This window comes from Dermacentor andersoni, chromosome 3 (assembly GCF_023375885.2).
Source record: "Dermacentor andersoni chromosome 3, qqDerAnde1_hic_scaffold, whole genome shotgun sequence".
Lineage (NCBI taxonomy): Eukaryota > Metazoa > Arthropoda > Arachnida > Ixodida > Ixodidae > Dermacentor > Dermacentor andersoni.
Genome location: NC_092816.1, coordinates 122,362,135 through 122,383,753, shown reverse-complemented (window position 1 = coordinate 122,383,753; position 21,619 = coordinate 122,362,135). Strand labels below are relative to the sequence as shown.

General features: G+C 47.6%; 1 protein-coding gene across 1 annotated transcript; it reads left to right on the top strand.

Moving 5' to 3' along the window:
* Nucleotides 1-800: 800 nt before the first annotated feature.
* On the top strand, nt 801-3,959 carry LOC129386204 (uncharacterized). Its single transcript, XM_072286886.1, has 6 exons — nt 801-1,258; nt 1,341-1,528; nt 2,001-2,109; nt 2,323-2,440; nt 2,804-3,126; nt 3,954-3,959. Coding segments are annotated over exons 2-6 (558 nt in total). The 5' UTR covers nt 801-1,258; nt 1,341-1,526.
* Nucleotides 3,960-21,619: the final 17,660 nt, after the last annotated feature.

Here is a 21,619-nt window from a genome sequence, read left to right as displayed (position 1 = left end):
GGAACCCGATGACGACGCTCGACGCCAGGCTGCCGCACGTCACTGAAAAAGAGAGTCTTGACACCGCTACCTATCTCCAGCGCGCCGAAGAAGTCCGACAGCTCGCCAGCCTACGGATCAAGAACTGCCAGCGTACCGACAGCCGACACTACAACCTCTGACGACGCGTCGTCGAGTACCAGCCCGGCGACCGTGTTTGGGTATGGACCCCAATACGCCGACGAGGACTGAGTGAGAAACTATTGCGACGCTATTTCGGACCTTACAAGGTCATCCGACATATTGGCGCACTAGACTATGAGGTCGTGCCATACGGCATTTCGCATTCACAGCGGCGCCACGCACGATCTGAAGTGGTCCACGTGGTGCGTCTTAAACCCTTTTACTGACGCTGACGAACTTTTCTTATTTTGTTGTTTTCTTTGCTACAAGTGCTTTTCTTTATGACTTTCGTTTGTTTGCAGCATTGGGTCGGTGCTTTTTAAGAGGGGGGTATTGACACGTGTACTGGTTTGTCTTTATCGGGCGACACGTTTCACCACCTAACAAATGTTATCGTACAGCGCAGGACGCGCTTGCATGTATTGGAAGTTTCTGGAATTTTATCGATGCTTCCATCCGCTGTCTGTGACTGAACCTTGTGCAATCTGATCGCAAGTGTGCGCGACGCGAATAATGTAGAACTTTGTAGAAGGCACGCGGGTCCCAGAGATTACTCTGGAACATTCGACGACTGATGTATAAAAGCGGACGCGCTTGACTCGCTGATCAGGGGTGCGATTTTGTAGAAATGGCTTTTTTCATGCCAATGCCTTCTCGCGTGACGTCACCGATTTTGGAAATTGTGTGTACGTAGGCACGACGTTTTCTTGGATCGTCCAATCAGAAGCTCCCTTCATTGGCCGGATGTTTCTTTCGTATTCTCTTCTCTTTTTCCGGGACTGTATAGCAAATTTGTTTTGTAAAACGGCACTTAATAAAAGCGGACTTCCATGCTGCGTAAAGCAAATTCATTTTGTTACATTACAACGCAAAAGCTGCCGCAGTCCAAAGAAATGCAAACGCAAGTGCTCTATTTTTGAAGTCGTAGCCACATAGTAGTCGGATGTGCATCCAATCCATGCCGTTGAGCGCAAGCAAAATGGCAGCCTTTGTTTACCTGTGAACAGCTGACAGCCCCTAGCGTGTCTGTCTGAACAGCTGACAGCCCCTTGCGTGCCCGTAATTGCGGCCCCGCCCCCGTCAGATACTGATTGAGGTGAGTAACTATTGCTCGTGTAGTGCTTGCATTGTCGTGTGGTTTTCGCTGCATGTCTGACGTGTGATAATTTCTTCTTTAGGAAGAGCCAAGAAGAATTATCCGTAGCCCCCGAGGTGAAACTTTGCAACATAGTGGATCGAGAACTGTCAAGGAATTTTCCATAGGGCACCGCCATGACATAACGATAGCTTCGTTAAAGTTATCGCTGCATCGGTAATACTTCCTGCACTGATACGCTCCGAGAAAGAAGCTGCTACAACATTAAATGTGAGTAGTGACTTCACCTTTTTTTACATTAGTGGTATAAAAAGGCAGAAATAAGTCGTAGTGAGCACTTTATGCAGGCGCTTAGCTTAGACAGAATGTTTGCCTCTAAATTTCTTACTGTGCTGCGGGCCGGCTGAAATTCCCAAGTTGACAAAGAGAAAATGGCAGCAAAAGGGCCGCGGGTGTCCAAAGAGCAGGCGGCTATTCTCGGCTATTCTCTGGCGAGAGCTTCTACAGAGTTCTCGCCACGTATGACTGCTGCTCGAAAAAACGAACTGTGGGAGGAGGTGGCGGCGGTGCTTAACGCACAGGGGCCAGCCGTAAAGGCCACCAGCCGTTGGCGCAACCATTGGGCCAAGATGGCCCATAAAGCGAAAAAAGAAGTGACCAGGGCCGGGAGCGAGAAGAGGTGAGCTTCTAATGATGCTGACAGTAACGTAGTTTCACGTTGTCGTTGTTGCCGTGTTTGCAGGGCTACTGGAGGTGGCAAAGTGGGTGGCGTGGACGGCCGCGTCCTCGACGTCCTTATGAGGACAGGAGGGGTCCTTGTTTCCCCCCCTGAGTACTTCCCCGATAGCGAGGTGCGTACACTGGATTTAAAAAAGTGTTGTTTGTGTGACCTGCTGTGACCTCACAAATTTTCAGCATTACGTTGTAACACAATATTGCAAAATTTTTAAGCCCTTTTTTTTGTGCAAGTGACAATATAGGTTATGTACTCTGAGCAGCAACCTGTGTACATAATGCGCATTGCACACACTGCTCGCAATGTCTGAACACTACTCTGATTGCAGGACGAGGCAAGTTCAGAGGAAGCTGCAGGGCCCAGCGGTTCCCGCAGACATCCACCAGCGACAACTGCTTTCATGGTGTCGGGCCCTGCAGCTGTTGCTGGGCCAAGTGGCCTTACACGTAAGGCAGTGACCTAGCTTTTGTAGTAGCATTGTTGTTTGCAGTTGCTGTATGATCTTGCTATGAAGTAAAGTACGTCACTGTGCTGTTATTACCTTTGTGTACAACATCCAGCTCTTATTCATGGAGGAGAAATGCAAGACTACAAATGACATGATGTTGTAATAGAGATTCTTTGTGCTTCTTAAGGATTACTGCTACCAGCAACTTTCTGTGGCATCTTTTGCTCTAACTACCTGTTTTGTGTATCATTATTGTAGCTATGCAGCTATAATGACATTTCAAAGTGACTGGTTAGGACAATCAATCTGTGTAGGTCGGATAACAGTGAATGAGCAGTCTTTGCTTTTGCCTTGCATGAAGAGCCACCGGCTACGCCCCAGGTGCTGCGGCCTACCACCCAGGTGCCTCAGCCAACCCCGCAGGTGCCTCAGCCAACCCCGCAGGTGCCGCAGCCTACCCCGCAGGTGCCGCAGCCTACCCCCCAGGTGCCGCAGCCTACCCCCCAGGTGCCGCAGCCTACCCCTCGAGAGCCACGGGCACCCCGTAGACAGCCCAGGCAGCAGGAACTTGATGGTGCTGTGATGACGGCTACTGCCGCATACGTTCGCCAGAGCCAGTTGGAGGAAGCCAGAGTTCAAGAGGACACCCGCTTCTGCCAACAACAGCTTGAGCAAAACCGGCAGGTATGTATAAGGCCACAGATGTATATTTTTCTGCGTATGAAATTGATGAGCATATGACCTCTCTAAAAATTATATTAATCAGTGAACAAGCATAATGTATACGTGTAGTCCTGTGGTGATATCTTGTACACATTCGCGTGATATAACATGTGTAAATATCTACGCAATTATGTGGCAAAAAGAAAAAAAGTGGCGTTGAATTCAAGGAAGCAGGTATAGCAATGTAACACATCTTAATGGAATGCGACGGCACAAGTTTGATGGGCCAGAAAGATATTTCCAGTGTTTGAATATGCAATGACAAGACAATAGCCTGCAAATGGGGATGAATGCAACACACGAAGGCCTTGTTACTGAGCTTCTGTAATTAAACTAATTACACATCTTTCCTAACAGCACCACGAGGCCCACCTGCAGAGCCTGCGGCAGCACCACGAGGCCCACATGGAGAGCCTGCGGCACCTCGGGAAGGAGGTGGCGGGAATGCGGGAAGTGCAGTCGCAGCGCCTCGAAGTGCAGCGGCAACGCCTCGAAGTGGCGCGTCGGTCGCACGAGACCAACGAGCGTCTGCTTTAGCTGCTGCTGGCTGCACTGGGGCATGGTGGCAGCCAAGCCCCTCCCCCCTCTCAGGCCCCACATAATTAAAGGATGCTAAAGTAGCATAGGCAAGGAATTTGTAACTTATCTTAAAATTTGCTGATGTATTAATGATATGAAGGGCAAATATTGCTAGTTTGCAAATAAATAATTGCTGAAGTCACCCTTTAATGCAACCATAAGTAGCATAGCCGTTGCAGCAAGAATTTTTTCTTCAAGGTTTACTTCAGGCATAAGAGTGTGCACACCATCAGGCTCACCTGCAAAAGTGCCTGTAGGCCTGGTGTGTGCGGGCATTCCGACTGTGGCGCTGCAATTTTCAGGTGCCTAGTTATTGTCATGTCAATTTAAGCACGACGCCACACTGCAAGTGTTCTACAATTTAATCCTTGTCATCGAATGGTGAAATTTTCAGGCCTTACTATAATGTCGAAAGCAACCTGTCAACATACACAGCAAAAAAGAAAAAAGTTATGAAAATTCCTTGCCTACGCTCCTTCTTTTCATTTGTAATGTTTATTTTTTGTTTGTTGCATATTTGTTTGTGTCACTACCTACTGAGCTGGAATGTCTCTTTTCTTGCCCATCTGTCTCATTATCAAACATAATGTTGTCATTCAGTAATCTTTCAGGTTGTGATACATTGTATTTTAGCCCTTGTGGTGCAATTTGTGTGTAATATTTATGAAGTTTGCCTTACTGAATATCATAATATGGTGCTATGGCTCTTTCAGTTTCAGAGCGCCACAACAGCATGTTCCTTTCACATGTAGTGATGTACCTATACATTTTGCTGTGATAAATATTCGGTTGGCATGTGATTTAAGCACCTGCTCATTTCTGTTTCTGGTGCAGTTTAAGCAAGTTGTTATTACTGTGTACTTGTGCAGTGTACAACAGTTTTCTTAAACGATGCATGCCGTTACCTGTGATATATTATGATGCAAGAACAATGTGATCCAATATTTATTCCAACGTGTCTGTGATATGTTGCATAATGTCTCTACTACTGAGTACTCATGATTCTCACACTTCTTCAATGTAGAGACTGTCGCATGTGATGTGTGCATAAACAAGTGTATGTTGAAGACTGGAATACAGAAAGGTGCAGTTTTCCTCTAGTGCTTTTATTTACACATCGCAACCACATTTCTAGTGCTAGCTTGCACTGTACAAATATTACTGATTAACATTGCTGAGTTCTGCTATATACAAGTGAGGTCACTTTGTTCAAATCTATCAACTGCTCGTGCGTGCACACACTTCGCGGGAGCCACAGCGTTTGACATGTCGGATGACCAGTTGGACGGCATTTTCTTCACTCGAAAGGAACTTTGCCGTTGTTGCGAGACAAAATGGTGGAGGACCTAGAAGCTGCGCGTGCAACAGCACGTTCCACGGAGCGGAAGGTGTGACGTGCACTGTACATCTTGGCTTCTGTGAGCTTCTTTGTGCTAGTAGAAAGTGAGGAGACAGGCGCTTATGTCCATCAATGCGTAAGGGGATACGAGTAAGAATCAGGCTACATGCATCTAGATGACGACAGCAGCAGCAAGCAAATTGTGGCAGACACTTTGAATATGCACTTATTTTTAGCTTGCTTTCAATCTCATATGTCACCTCTAACGATACTGTTTTACTTACTATAAGTGCAGGCTTTACCTAACCCTTCACTACACAACTTTTATGTACCCACCGTGGTTGCTCAGTGGCTATGGTGTTAGGCTGCTGAGCACGAGGGATCGAATCCCGGCCACGGCGGCTGCATTGCGAAAACACCCGTGTCGAAATGCGAAAACACCCGTGTACTTAGATTTAGGTGCACGTCAAAGAACCCCAGGTGGTCGAAATTTCCGGAGCCCTCCACTACGGCGTGCCTCATAATCGGAAAGTGGTTTTGACACGTAAAACCCCATAATTTAATTTTTTTAACTTTTACATTTCTCAACAAATCATGAATGCTTTGCATTACGCAGACATCAACTACAACTTAGCACGGGAAATGCATCTGCAATTTCACAGCATGAAATGCACAATGCAATTACTTAAAACTGTGTGCATGCACCTAACGATGCTGACGCTGCTGTTGACGTCGCAGCTGCCGCCGCACGCTCCTCAAATAACGCATGTGCTGCGCACGGGTTGTGCCAAACATGCCAATGACATTGTCGCGAACAGCCCGCCCTCTCATGTAGTGCATTCTAGAGCCCGTGTTACGGGGCAGACTGTGTGGCATGGGGTCGCCGTTATTGTCAAGCTCACTACTACTACTGCTGCTGCTGCTGTCATCATCACTGTCATCGCCTGACTCGTCGGCTTCAGAAAGGCGAAGGTTGTGCAACACAGCACATGCCGCGACAATGTTGGCTGCACGTTCCGGCTCGTAGAGGAGGGTGCGATATCGCTGAAGACAGCGGAAACGGCTCTTTAAGAGCCCAATGCACCTCTTCACTACGGAACGCATGGCGGCATGTGCTGTGTTGTACTGCCCCTCGGCTGTGTGCACTGGAGGATGGCCAGAAACCGGGGTCAGGAGCCACGGCTCCAAGGGGTAACCACTGTCACCTGCACAAAGATGGAAATAGTACATTGAGTACTCCGCTGACGAGAGGCAAGTTGTCAACTGAGGAAAGCTACAGCATCATTCAACAAAGGTAGACTTCAGGGTTGCAAGTCCCAAGTAAAAGCATGAGTTGAGCATGTCCATACCCGACACAAACTCTTAACCAATTTACAAGTGTACGCGGTGCCTGCCACAAACAAGAAATCAACACTTGTTGGTGCTATCAATGACAGTAGTAGAAGTAATGTGTGTTCATTTCTTCTGCTTCTGGCAGTCACTGGGTGCAGAAAGCACTAATACGTGTTGCTTTCGTCAGCTCCTCGCTGACACATAATGTGCTTGTAACTTAACACTTCGAACATTGCCAATGGTGGCAGTCAATGTCTTAATTTTCTTTTTTTACTCCGGAATTACTGATGTTCTTGTGGTTTGGTTAAAAGTTTGGGTTGGAGCGGACACGGCGTTCTGCGCTGCTGACGCGTGACTGCGCCAAAAAAATGTTTTTTTCTCACCGAGGAGGTATTCCCCGGCATTCACGATGCGCCCCGCTTGGAACCGCCGGCGCAACCATGTCGTCCGCCAGACAAAAGCGTCGTGGTCCGACCCCGGTCGCATAGGGTCCAAGGCCAAGATTTTCATGTCCGCGTCGCAGATCTGAGGTAAAACGTAAACCAGAGAAAGTGCCCGTTGGCAAGAGCAACGTAACTTTCAAAAAGGATCGCAGAAAACGTGAGTTTTACTTACGAACATGCAGTTGAGGGCGTAGTATCCCTTGCGGCACATGAACACAGCCTTGCGCTCACCCTTGGGTGCGATAATGGCTATGAGGCTGCCGTCTACGCATCCGATGACGCCGGGGATAACGCCGCGCCGAAGGAAACCCTCCTTCACGGCTGCCTTTTCCTCGGCTGTCTTTGGAAAATGGACCCACTTGTTGCGGGCCCCTGCGTTCACGACAGCCTCTGCCACACGTCGCACGCAGTCGCTCACCGTCGACTGCGACACACGGATCGTCTCCTCGCTCCCAACGGACGCTTGGAAGCTCCCGGTAGCAAAGAAGCGCAGCGCACACAACACTTTCCGCTCCACCGACAGTCCCGTCGCTCGCTCAGCTTCTAGTTCCCCCGCCAGTTCCTCGCACAACAACCGCACCGTTCCCTTCGAGAGGCGAAAACGCCGTCGAAAATGGTCATCCGGCATGTCAAACGCGTCGTCTGGCTCTCCCTGTTCACGTCGGCGACGGCGAAGAGCCACGGCCATAGCGATCAGAGGGGCGGCCATTTTTTTCATGCCTTCGGAAACGACCCTGCCTCTGGCCGTTCCAAAAATCCGTGCCTTTTGCTCCGCATAATGAGTGCCTCAACGTCACGATGACGATTACAGTTTTTGCGGGTTCCTGACGTCGCGTGATTGACAGACAAAATGGGTGCGGCCCGGTCATTTTCGACCAATGGCTGCTCAGTGATGGCGGCAAAAGGCATGGAAAAAGTAATAGAATTCCTACAAAATCGCACCCCAGATTTTTCGACGATCGCCGACCGTGTTCGCCGCTATCTTTGTGCTATAAGCGCAACCGCCTGTTTTTGTGGGCATAGGTTCGCCCAATAAAAGTTTTGTCTTTCACAGTATTGCTACTGTGTTCTTCAACGTCAACACCACGTGACAATATCAACTTTCTCCTCGCTCCCCACCCCTTTCCATTCAACGCAAACGGTATTTTCTAGGCAAATCTCTCTCAAAAGCTGTAGACAATCGTCGCTTAAGCCTTCCCCTTCCGGAATATCTTACAAAATGTTCCGTTCTATGTTGTCATATTCGCGGTGGTGACAGCGACAGTGCCTACGTGGTGACGGGTGTACAGTGCAACACAGGGTATTGAATCAATCGATGGAATGCAAACGAGGGTAGGTTCGGTGAACAACCGAACAAGAAGATGTCTCGGAGACAGAAAGTGCTGCTACTATCTGCTACTTAAAGGGACACTAAAGCGAAGCAATAAATCAGTTTAGACTAATGAAGCATTGTTTGAGAACACTGCAGGCAGTCATTAAAAAAATAGTTTGATTATTAGATGAGAAAATTAAGATCTAAGTATCAGTATTTGAATTTCGCGCCAAAACCCAGCGCCGGTACGTCTGGGTGACGTCAGGGATGCCAAAGTATGTTTTCGCATTCGGGCCGCGTTGGCTGAATAAAAATTCCCGAAACTTATCATGTTTAATATTTGGTTCCTTTACAAAACAATGTAGTCAATCGGTCCCGCTATATATAATTAGTACGCCCTAGAAAATGCCATCAAAATCCAAGACGTCACAGCCCGCAGGTGCGGGAACTTAAGTAGGCGTCGCCACCCGTATTTCGTTCTTGCGCTTTAGTTGGCTTACCAAACGTCTTATCGTTATAAGAGTAGTGTTTTTGGTGTAGCAGAACGGTAATTTACGGATGCAGTGTCCTTTAGTGTCCCTTTAAGCAAGGAAGGGGGGGGGGGCAATTCCTGAAACCAGTCCTTTTCTACGCTTTTTAGCCCCGCTATTCCCCGGTCCCCACTCCTCGCAGGCAATGAGTAAACCTGCTCAACTACAAGGAGGAGGGCGCACAATGGGAATGGGGGAGAGATGCCTTCTTTCCTTCGCTCCGTCGCTGATTGGCTTCAGGGTGCAGCAGCAGCGCCACTCTGTGTCGACCGCAGCGACGGTCAGGCCATAGCCTCAGACGATGTTCCGTGGTGCGTGTGTGTGCATGTTCTGTCGAAACAAGCGTCGGTGCCTGGACCTGCGGAAATGGCTACTGTTGGAGTCGGCGCGGAGGATTCGCCAAAACGGGAAAGTTCGCCGATATTTTCAATCTTTTTTTTTTTTTACGCGTATGCTTCATACTGTCTAGTTGAGTCGCTCCCTAGCTCCTTTTTTCGAGGAAGAAAGTGCAAAGTGGCGCCTAGTAGCGATTCATGTCGTGTGTAAATGTTGGTAGCAGTGCAAGTTAAGCACTTATTATATACGACGGCAGCAGGACACGATGTTTACGAAACACTCGGCGACCTAAAGCGGTTCTCTGCCCACGGGGTCGTCTTTAATCCTTGCGCTAAAACACGAGGCACGCGCACAGGCGACGTTTCCCAATAGACAGTTTTAGTATAGCGCACGCTAAAAAATAGCGGGTCGTCACTCCGTGCGCTGAACGCTGAACGAAATAGCGGGCGTACGCAACGCAAACGAGTTAGCATTTTCGTTTTTGCGGAGTTTGCGGGAAACATGGCGGCAGTCCCGGCTGCCCGCTTCAAATTGAATTTGGCGTTGCTTTTGTAAAATGCACTTCGTACGTAGCAAATGACTGTGTAAGCGGCTTTCGCTTAGTCTCAGGCCGCTTCGACGAAATAGTATTATGGATAAGCTCGTGGTGTTTTCGATATCGCTTCTCGTTTCGAACGAGTCGAAGCCCAACGAAAGAAATGGATGGATGTTATGAGCGTCCCCTTTGGAACGGGGCGGTGGCTTGCGCCACCAAGCAGAAACATGCGATATGTCAGCGCCACCTATCGCTACAGGCGCGAAATAGCCGCAACGACGCCATATGGCCTCTGAGATCGGAAGATATCGCCGGCAAACTAAAATTGTAGAATACGTGCGCTGCTTAGCGTACGCTATATTAGACAGTTTTAGTATAGCGTAAAGCAGCAAACGCAGAGTTAGCGTTGCGTGCACCACACTGCGCATGCGCTATACGTAAACGCTGCTGGAGCTCTTAAGGCGCGCTCACACTAGCGGGAGACTTCCCGCAGCGGCACAGCGTCAACGTCGATGCTGCGTCGCAGCTGCTCGGAATGACGATCACACTGCGCGCGTTTTCTCGCTGCGGTTGTCTTGGAATGTAGAGAGAGGAGGCGTTGAGAGAGGACCCTAACGAGCAGAGAGGGAAGGGGATAATCATGTGACACCAGATTTCCCACGTGGTTGTCTTGACCGTCTGCTAGCTCTCCTCGCGTCGCCCTTGTCACGAGGATGGCTGGTTCGAACGATGGGCTGTTGGCTACGGTAAACGTACTTATACTTGCTTGTTCGCTGCTTCTGCACCGTCGCCGTGCACGGAAGCGCCGATTTTGGGCCTGTCAGGCCGAACTCCAGTCCTATTAATTCCCATCGGTTGGTCTTGCCATCCGTGTCTTTATAGTCGAAATGCGTCTTGTCATAAAGAAAAGGATAGCACCGAATACATTCCAGGAACCGCTCAAAATCCTCAAGTCGCATGTTCATGGTGGCAAAGCAACTGCCGAGTGTCCCGCAGCACGCGCGCAGTCTGCCTCCGCCGACGGGGTCACTGAACTGGGACCGACGTCACGGTTCGCGGTCGGCCCCCATTGGCTGTTCTCGTCAGCGACGCGGGAAAAATAGGTGCCCGACCCATCGCTCTGCGGGACGGCACAGCAGCCTGTCTGCGGGAGAAAAACCGGTTTGTGAGGGAGGCGGCTCGCGCAAAACGTTCTGTGTTGCCCGTTTTCCCGCCACTGTGAACGCGCCTTTACGTACGTACGCTATTTTCAGGATTTAGCGTTGAACGCTAACGCACGCAAGGGGAACCTTACGTACGGCAAGATGGCGGCGCCAGTCGAAGTGAGAGCAGCCCGCTTCGGATCTATCGAGTCGTCTGCCTGCACTGCTGGCTCTATCCTTCCCCACTAATGCTCGCGTTCGCCTTAGATTTGTGTGATGATGCTTCGGCAGCGGCGCACAGGTGACAAATGGGCGTTGTTTGCGATATACGTCCTCGATTACCCGGGCGGTAGGCTTAACTAGAGGGTTTGCTCATGTTTGCTGTATCCGCCTCAAGGTGGCGCCCAAGTGTATTTCGCTCGTTCGCTTGGTGTAAAGCCGCATGTGAAGCCGATGCATGTCATGTTTTCCGCGGCAAAACACAGTAGTGTGGTCGGTGCTGTGGTCACAATGCGTGTGCGTTTTACCAACGACGACGATATGAACCTCGTGAAGGAGGTTTTCGCCTTGAACCCATTCGGATGAACGTCAAGGTGGGCGTCCGTTGGAAAGAAGTGGGAAATCCGCTTTCTGGAAGCGAAATTGCCGGCGAAACGTCCCCTCCGGTATAGCTTCGACGTTGAGTGGATCTTGAGGACACGTATAACCTGCGCGGTCGCTCTCATTCCCGAAGCATGAGGGCGTCTATGTCATCCCAACTTAAAAAGGACACGTAATAAGGGTCCCACAGAACACTCGATCGCGGCATGCCAAGATTAATCGGTGTGTTTCGCGACTCTCGACAAAACAACGCTCGAACCAAACACCTACATGCGTAATTAACGCAGCGACTGTGGCTTTCGATAAGCTTGACTTAGGGACACTTGCGGATTCGGCATTGGATAAGCTCGATATTTCGTGTGGATTTGGCTTTCCAGTACTTTGTGTTTTTACATCTAGATGGCGCTGTATTTGTTTGCGTTAACGTTAACGCTTTTCTCCGTTCCGCTATTCTAAAACACTACCTTGTGCCGCGCAGTGCAGTCTTTCTTTGCGTTAGCGTTGCGTCGCACGCTAACGCAAGGATTTTACGCTATACTGAAGCTCTCTATTATAGCGTATAGCATACGCTATAGTTGCGTACGCTAAACTAAAACTGTCTTAATATTTAAGCTTCACGAAAAGTATCTCTACATCGTAGCACAAGAGGCCAGAAAAAAAACTGTTCTGCATAGCCCTCGTGATGGTGACAATTATTTATTTAATTTATTTATTTATTGATACTGCAATCCCGGTATCGGGATTATAGCAGGGTAGGAAAAAGAATTCAGCAGTTTCACGGAAATGGCAAAATGTAAACAAAAGAAACAATGATCCGCTGTTTAATGAAACCCTTTAAGATTACCATTTTAAAATTTACAAGACGAGAGAGCAAATAAAAAGATTATGCAGATTCCACGCACTATGGGAATCGATGTAAGCGAAGGTTTCTGTGCTAATTGCTTTGCTTGACGATAATTAGCGGTGATGATGAAGTGGAAAGCTTAATTTCTTCAACGTTTAGTCTAACACGAGAGTGTTGAGTTGATGTTAAAGGTTAGTGTGCGCCCCACTGTTGTGTGTGTGCGTAGTTCAAAGAACACACAGGGAGAGGTGTTTGCTTGACGCGTGGTAGTGCGCCATATTTCATAACCCCTGAGAAGGTTGAGCATTGCGATTCCCTCACATGGCACATCGAATAGTGGCAGAAGTATCAAACTTGAATTGGATTATGGGGCTGCACGTGGCGAAACCATAATCGGATTATGAGGCAGGCCTTAGTGGTGGACTCCGAAATAATTGACACCGGGATGTTCTTGGCTATCCGCGCCGCCGGGAAGGCGGGGCATCTCGCAATTTCTTTTGCAATTTCAGGGACGTGCCGCCATCTCGCGGCACTTTTGGTTTGTACGCGCACTTTCGATATTTTTTTCTTCGTGGGTCGACGCGCTCCCGTCCGCTATCTACTTCTGCAAAATGAGCTCAGACGAAGAAGACGAGATCGTTGGCATTTTACTCGCCGCTTTTCTAGTCGATTTTCAAGATTTGTTACAGCGCAACACAAGGCAAGGACAAAAGAAGGTATAAAGCGACGACACGGCGCCGTGTCGTCGTTTTATACCTTTTGTCCTTGTCTCGTGTTGCGCTGTAACAAACCTTACTATGAATCCCAACCAACTGGCCCAACTTGCCGTTTTGACGCTTTTGAATAACAGAAGCGAAAAGCCCAGAGAAAGACATTCATTTACATTCCTTCACCAGCGCATCCGCAGTGTTGGGTTCTGATTGGCTGCGGCCAAAGCGGCCAACTTATTCGCGCGGAAAAAATCGGTCCGGGCGCGATCCGGCCAAGCGGTCGCGTATTTTCCGCAAAGCCAAAATCCGCGGCCGCTTGGCCGCGGTTTGGATCAGAGAGCGAACGGGTATAGACGATATTCTAATTGACATCAAGAGGAAAAAATGTAGCTGGGCAGGTCATGTAATGCGGCGGTTAGATAACCGTTGGACCATTAGGGTTACAGAATGGGTAGCAACAGAAGGAAAGCGCAATCGAGGAAGACAAAACGCTATGTGGAGCGGTGAAATTAGGAAATTCGCGGGCGCTAGTTGGAATCGGTTGGCGCAGCACAGGGGTTATTGGAGATCGCAGGGAGAGGCCTTCGTCCTGCAGTGCACATAAAACAGGCTGATGATGATGGAGGTGGTGCCCCCCTCCCGAAAAAAAATCCTGGGTACCTGCCTGGTCTGAACCTGGCTGTCCATCATTATGCAGATGGCTTGTGAATTAAATAATTGCCTCGATAAAACACATTTAACTCCACTCAGCATTTTTTAGTACAACCAATGCTAGCAGGGCTATTCAGGGTGAATAATTGTGCTTGCCCGGTCAGATAAACAAATACAACAATGGCTGTGGCATGAATGTGATTTGATGTGCAGACTGCGAACGGTGCCTTTCAAGTGTGTCCTCGACTACTGCTGTTAATAGTTACCCGAATGAGTATTTTGGGCCTAACTAAGCTAATGATGTATGATAATTGTTCTTATTCGCAAAACTTGCTTGGGCCAGGTAACCAAAATAAGCAATGCCACCACATGAATGTGTTTTTGCATGCAAGTTGCCAACAGTGGCTGTCATTTTCGCGTTGATTGCTGCCGTTTCACCAACAGTGGTGACAGCTAGACTGCGCTTTGACGTGCTGACTGCTAATGGTGCCTTTTAAGCGTGCCCTCGACTACTGATATTAAGTTACCCGAATGAGTATTTTGGGCCTAACTCAGCTAATCATGTTTGATAATCGTTCTTATTCGCAAAACTTGCATGGGCCAGGTAACCAAAATAAACAATGCAAACACATGAATGTGCTTTCGCGTGCAGGCTGCTAAGAGTGGCTGTCAATTTCACGTTGAAAACTGCTTTTTCGTGTGAAGCTGGATAATGGCTGCCCGAACGAGCATTTTGGGCCCCACATATTTATTCAGGGTTAATAATTGTATTTGCATTCAGATTTTCCGGCGTTTCAGCTCGTTTCCATGCCAATACTTACATTAAACACGATCTGTGCAGGACGTTGCTTTTCAGAATTGAGCTTCCATTAAAAGGAATGTGTCGCCAAATGAACTGCTTATTCATTTGAGGTCACGGGAGAATGCTTGGCTGCTGCGAACCCACCGGCAAAGTTTTTGTAGCCCTAATAAGGGCTGTTCTTTCGTTAATAAGAAGCTGTTATGCTTCATCGAGTGGCTCAATGCCGGACAGCTCGCAGTCGGAGTCTCTTTCTTCACCCAGCTGGATGATGACGGGTTGGATGTGGTCACTCCCAGATGTATCAAGCCTGAACTTTGCCTCCAGATCCGTCACGTGGTGAATGTTCTTCCTCCAGTCTTCCGCCGTTACATGCTTGATTTTTCCCCTCATGACGTTTTCGACCGTGGACAGCTTGAAATCTGTTGTCCGCAGCGATGCCATTTTTCACCTTTGCCCACACGAGCTCAATAGGATTAAATTCGCAGTGGTACGGTGGGAGCCTGAGTACAATGCAACCGGCCCTTTCAGCTGCATTGTCTACGATGTAGCTCAGAAAGCGTGGCTTTACAGATGCTACCAACTCAAGCAACTGCTTTTTAACCATCCTTTCACTGTAGGTAATGTTTTTGCTTTTGAGCCACTCCTGTATTTTTTCCTTCTTCCAAGCTAACGTCGGCAATTTCTCTTCTTGCCGGGAATGCTAAGGTGCATTGTCCGAAACAATGAGGCTACCAGCAGGCAACTTCTGCAGAACGTTATTAAACCATCCCTCAAAGCGATTGCCGTCCATTTCTTCGGCGTAGTCGCCCGTTTTTTGGCCTCGGAATATATCTAAGCACCCGTCGACGAAGCCATCCTCGCTGCTGATGTGCGTCACAATCAGGCGCTGGCCTTACCCAGAACGTTGTTTCAAACCCGTCGACAGGCCATATGCTCGAGCATATAGGCGTACGCGCTTCTGCACCAAGGTGTCTGTCCACATGGTCGACCGAGTGTGTCACCGCCGTCACCTACAGTCCCGACGGCAGACCGACATAGCAGCAGGCATGGCTGGCGATTCACGATTAGAAACCCGGCCACAGCGACAATTAACAATTCGACCGGTGCGAAGTGGTGAAGTGCCCAGGTGCGTGCAAATGACCACAAATGGCCGGGTTGATTCGGTGATAATTCACTACCCCACTACGAGCAGCACCGGTTAGAGAGTTAAATGTGCTCATACTTGACCTCAAGCCAGCATGTTGAGGCAGCGCAGCAAGATAGTATTGATTACAGTAGATCGATTTTCGAGCGTTGTCATTAAAAGCTACATCAAGCGAGCAGCGCACGAGCTCGCGCTGCGCGATTCGCACGTACGTGCGAGCTCATATGCATTGCATCAGTTATTACCAGTTACTAAAAGGGACAGATGGCCGCTACTACAACGCAGGCCTAACTACTTGTTTAGCGGCATGCGGTCAACAAAGATTGCAGGAGACCCGCCGTTTCGCGGCATGTCGAAAGACCGCTGCCGTCGCGGCGCGTACGATCGTGCGCTCGAGCAGTTCGTACATCGCGGCATGCTGAAAGACCGCTGCCGTCGCGGCGCGTACCGTCGTGTGCTCGAGCAGTTCCGTACACATGTCTGCTTATCGCTGCTGTGGATTCATTTATAGCAAGCATTTCCTCGCGTTTGTGCGCCTAAATCTAGCAGCGTGCCAACCTTACCTGAAGTTCCACTTCGCACGCGACTCGCTTCACTTCCGGTTGACACCGCGCTAAAACTTCGCCGCTTAATTCTTGAACGGCATACACGTATTCGGCACTGCATAATTTCTTGCCTTTACGCAGCGTGCCACTCCTGAAAAAATCTTCGGCGGCCAATATTCGCTGCAGGCCATGATACAACACAACCGAAAGTGGCGGGTCCATATTGTAAACGTGCTTTCCGAAGCAGACGACCGAGCTTGAAACGACCCACTTTAGGACAGAGGGCGCTTTTTAGCACCTTTTTCGCAGCGCCCCCTGGGCAATGCAAGAGCCCCATAGACCGTTTCATCGGGCGAGGAGATTAGGGCTCGCGGTGAGCCTTTCCTCCTCTCTGGCTTGGGCGATCCGGCGCGGCGCTGCTTGAAAGTATTGCTCTCGCGTGCTGCGGAACGATTTCGAGATATTTTAGATCTTACTTTGTGAAATTTACGCCATGTTCGTTCATATAAGGTCGTCAGGGAAGCCTCTCGGTGCATCGGTAACTACTGTAGGCAGAAATATGTCTTGGGGGCGCAAAAATGTGACTCGCATAATCAGCCGTGGTGTACGCGCATTATCAGTCGCCGTGCGTGTAGGTGTTGTTTACTATTTTGCTTATATCGATTTTGATTCAACAAAGTAAACCGGCGTCTCTATTACCAGCATTAAATATTAAATCAGCTCACTGTCTGATCGATTGGCGTAGGGAGTAAAACATAACAGCGCACGCTCGTGCACGGCCAACCTAAGGCAACCACGAAACATCTGAGCGGCAGGCGCTATCAAATATTTGTGATACACTAACACCGTTGTCACGCATTTCAAGTCTAGTATGCTTGAAATTATCATATGTCTACGCTAGTCTTGCTGCATGGTGCCTATGGCGCTGGTCAACACAGCGATCACTGCGGTTGATGAGCCAGCACGATACATATATAAGCTGTGTGCTTCGGCATTGCCTTTTTGGCCTGTATACAGCCATAATATGAGAGGGTTCGCATAAAAAGAATGCGATGGCTATTTTTGAGCGCCAAATTTCCGTAATACGTGTGAGTGCGTCGTAGAGAACTGAACAACTCAACCGAAAAGAAAATTCGGTTATCATCCTCTTTCTCTAAAAACAAGCGAAAACGGGCTAACGCCGCACACTTTACTGCTGCAGGTTTCACCTACTTTAATCTTATGTCTTTGTATATCCATGTAAACGGGAAGAAAGGGGGTTAACCAAGGGGCCCGATTTTTATTAGTCATATCGTAAAAAGCCAATAAACACTGACACCAGCGAATGTGGGACATCCTTTCTGCCGCAGGCGTCACGAGAATGTGATCTCATTGGGTGTGATATTGACTGGTGGCCTTCACAAAAAGATCACGTTCTCGTGACGCCTGCGGCAGAAAGGATGTTCCACGTCGACAGCCAAGGTTTGTGAGTGGTGCCGCTTGCTACCACCCCCAAGGTTCTACTAAGAAAGATAAATACCCAAGAAACTGTATGGGGAAATGCCGCCGCGGTAGCTCAATTGGCAGAGCATCGCATGCGAAATGTGAAGGTTGCGGGATCGTTCCCCACCTGCGGCAAGATTTTTCATCCACTTTCATTTCCATTAATTTAACGTTTCTTTATTTCGTTTATTAAACACAAGTAATTTCCCTTATGTTGTCCTTGGTGTCAGTGTTTATTTGCTTCGTATATGTATATGCATGTAGTATTTTAAGCCATGATTCATTTTCTAAGGACATGCATGTGCTGTACCATCTCATTCATGCTAAATAACATTGAACAAAGAACTCTAACATTGATTGAAATCCACTCAACATGCTCAGAAAGGAGACTAATACTGAGCCATTGCTCAGTTAGCGTGAACGTAAGATCATGCTTATTGGTAGTACTCCACCTTGTACCATGCTATGAAAATATTTTAAGCCCACCTTCATGTACACAGGGGACAACACCTCCCACAGCACATTGCACGTCAGTTGGATCGCCTTGTGTGCAGTCTCCAGCCCCACTCTGAAGGACATTGCTGCATCTCGCACGAGCATACCGGACGACAGGTATCTGGAAGCACACAATATCATATAGCATGATCGACGCACTGAAGTTTTGTACTGGTGAACGGCGAGTTTCTACCGAATCTAAGAAGTACTGAAGTGACAAAATGGTCCTACCGCGCGTCAATGTAAGGCGCTCGCCAGACGAGATCGGCTCTCGGCAGACTCATTCCTTCGACAGCCAGTCCCGCACCATGTCGTGGAGAGCGTCGAATGTCTCCGGCGACATCCTGTAGAAGTTGAAGCCTACATGCAGCACCTTCTCTTGCCATGGCAAACGCCCCTCAGAAGACTGAAAGAGCGCTTTGAAGGCTTCTCGCACTGCTTTCACTCGTGCAGTGTGATTGTGACTGCCAGAAAATTGGATGTTCTTGGGCAGACCTCCAGTACACGGATCATCTGATCTCCACCTGCCAGGAATTAACTGACCGTTTGGACCAATTCTTTCCACATCACTGTCGGAACAGTACTTAAAGCTATCGGAGCCTTCCAAATCAAGAGTCCTATGGTCATTGTGCAGAAGTACTGTAGCCCACAGAATGTGGTTACAGTTTCTACAGCCGCTTGGATATCTTGACGGAGAATTCTCCATCTGTTTGCAAGAATGCCAAAGGTGTTTTCGATGGTGCGCCTAGCTCGACTCAACCTGCAGCTAAATACCCTGCGCTCAGCATCAAGGCTGGAACCAGGGAATAGCCGCATGAGGTTTTCCATCAAAGCAAACGCCTAATCACCATGAAACACGTGGGACAAGTTCACTGAAGAACCTGGTACCTTGCTTTCTGGGGTAATATTGAGCAGTCCGGCTTTCAGCTCTATTACTAGTTGGCATTAACCAAATAGGCCTGCAAGCCCACGCGATCCACATTTGCCAATGTCCACCATCGTAAAGCGATATCTCGCATCACACACAGCGAGGAGGATTATGCTAAAACGTCCTTTGTAGTTATGAAAAATGGAACCTGAGTGCTCTGGAGCTTATATGTAGACACGATTCCATTCAATTACGCCAATGCAATTAGGGAATTGCCACAGAGCCTCAAACTTCATGGCTATCTCCTTCCACTGGGCTGTAGTTGGCATGGCTAGGAACATAGGCTCCAGAACCTGGCGTAAGACCTGGCAGGTTTGCCTAATTACTCGGGTGGCTGTGGCGTCAGAGATGCGGTATGGCTTAGCGATGATCGGCACCGTGGGGCCATGAGCAAGGTACCTGTAAAAAAAGAATGGCAGAAGGGAGAAATATGCAGACTGCAAAGCGAGCACTAAACTGCACACCATTTGCGATTACAAGAAGCAACTAAAGCTGTTACCCTGTAGCTACAGAAAGTGTAGACCACAGCATTGAAGGAATGCCACAAGAGAAAAGCATGGGAAAGCTAAAATTTATTCTCATGAGCTTGCAACTATTTGAAAAGTGTTTCTTGATAATATTAGCATAGCTAACTAAATATACCTGCAAAGCAGGGTGCAGGCAAGATGTTTTCAATGAAACTTTATTTGCTGAGGTTCGTAAGAGACCAACTGCTCCAGAAAGACGCGACGAGGCGTGTGCAAACACTGGTTTGTGAGATTTAACTGAACGCAAATTATATTAGTGGCTGGAGTGAATAGAATCAAATACTTTTGAGTAGTTTTTGACCACTTAACAACTATGACGACAAAACTAAGTTCACATCCTAGTGCCAATAATGTCGGTAAGCATCTGTTACATTACACGTTGAAGCCTTGGCTATAAACAGTACAAATGGAGCATTTGAAACAAATTAGTAGTTCACATACGTAAAACATTGCCGAGCACAGTTGATTTTTATTCAAAGAACTCTTTGAAAAATATTCATATTTGAGAATAATGAGTATTCTATGTGCACACCATGAATACAATATTCTATTCTTTGTCCTATAGTTTCGGATACTTACACATTTTAATAATTCGTTGTTAGTGAATTCAATAACACAGCCTTATCTTTTGTGTTCCTTGTAAAATAAGTTAGAGCATCACCTTCGAAATGTTGCAGTAGATAGATGTGAACTTAATTTGTGCAATCAGACATCTTGCCATGCGAAGTTGACAGCCTAGAGAGTTGCAGAGAAATTGAATCAAGAGAAATAATGCCTCGAGAAAATCAGCCCAAAGTCGTACTAATTTTATCTAAAGAATAGCTGCTAAAATGCTTCTAAACGCAGGGTGTACGATGCATTCTGGGCCAACTCTGAAAGATTTGCTAGTTCACTTGCTGTGATTCCAAAACCTACAAGAAAAACGGAACTATGAAACAATACTGCACATATATATCTAAGATCATTGGTACCATTGCAATTAACGAAAAGGGCAAGTTTCTGTCAACGTGTCAGCCCAAACATCCATAAACTAGGGAAAGCACAGCGCTCAGAGATTTTTCCCAAATGATAGAGAACATTACCAGGACAGCCGTCCTCCTTAGTGGGCAGCTATAAAGGCCAGATTCTATTTATTGTAATAACTCATGCCAACGTTGTATTCTCAGGGAAGGAACATTAAAAAGAAACATGTAAAAGATTGTAGAAAAACTGGAGAAAATTAATGTGCCACATGAATGCGGCACCAACCTATGTGGCGCATGGTTCACCTAATAGTGCTGCATTTTTGGGAATAAATTTGTCCCATTTGTTTGCCAAGTGAAACAACATATGCCTGCACGTCTGGAATTTACTCTTAGTATGTGGCGATAGCTTGGTAAACTTGTACGGCACTGAATGCTAACCAATAAAAATAGTGCCAGTGAGTACACTTCTCTTAATAAACCACAACTTAAACACTAATTTGATGTTAGCTGATATGCAATTGCTTCTTAAGCTGCCTCAAAAATGGGTTTGTGCTATTGTAGCCCTAGTGCCACAAAAGCCGTAAATGTATTAACACATGTCATAGTTATGTGGGCCCCCACCCCTTATTTTCCACTTGCTTTCCTTCCCTTGTGTAAGCATCTCATTCACAATAATTTCCACCCAATTTGTGTTTATACGCACTTCTTGTAATGAAAGTTGTGACATGTGCGGTGCATGGTAATAAGCATTACATAGCATGAAAACGATATGGAATTACAACAATGCTATTAAAGTTTAACATCGAATGAAGTGCTAGACTAAACCTTTGCCTCTGACACTGAGTTGGATTTTTTTTTATTTAGGGTTGTTATGCCCATAGAAAAAACTTCTACCTTTTTCACCCACAGTCATTCCTCTCGAAGGTCCCTAAACATTGAATTTGAAGCGTAGCAGTGTGACAGCACGCGCGCAATATTATATCATCAATATCCTCAATTACGAAACACGTTAAATCTTTGTCATTGTAAGACGACGACAAAATGCGGCGAAAGGAAACATGTCAGTTAATAAATTTTGAATTGGCGCCGCGTACAATTCGTTGTATAAGTATAATAAAAAACCTACCTCAACGTGAATGATAGTTTTTCGCCGGCTGACGACGTGTTGCAGGTGACCCTCTTTGGCCGTAGCAGCGGCTCCACCAGCGCCAGA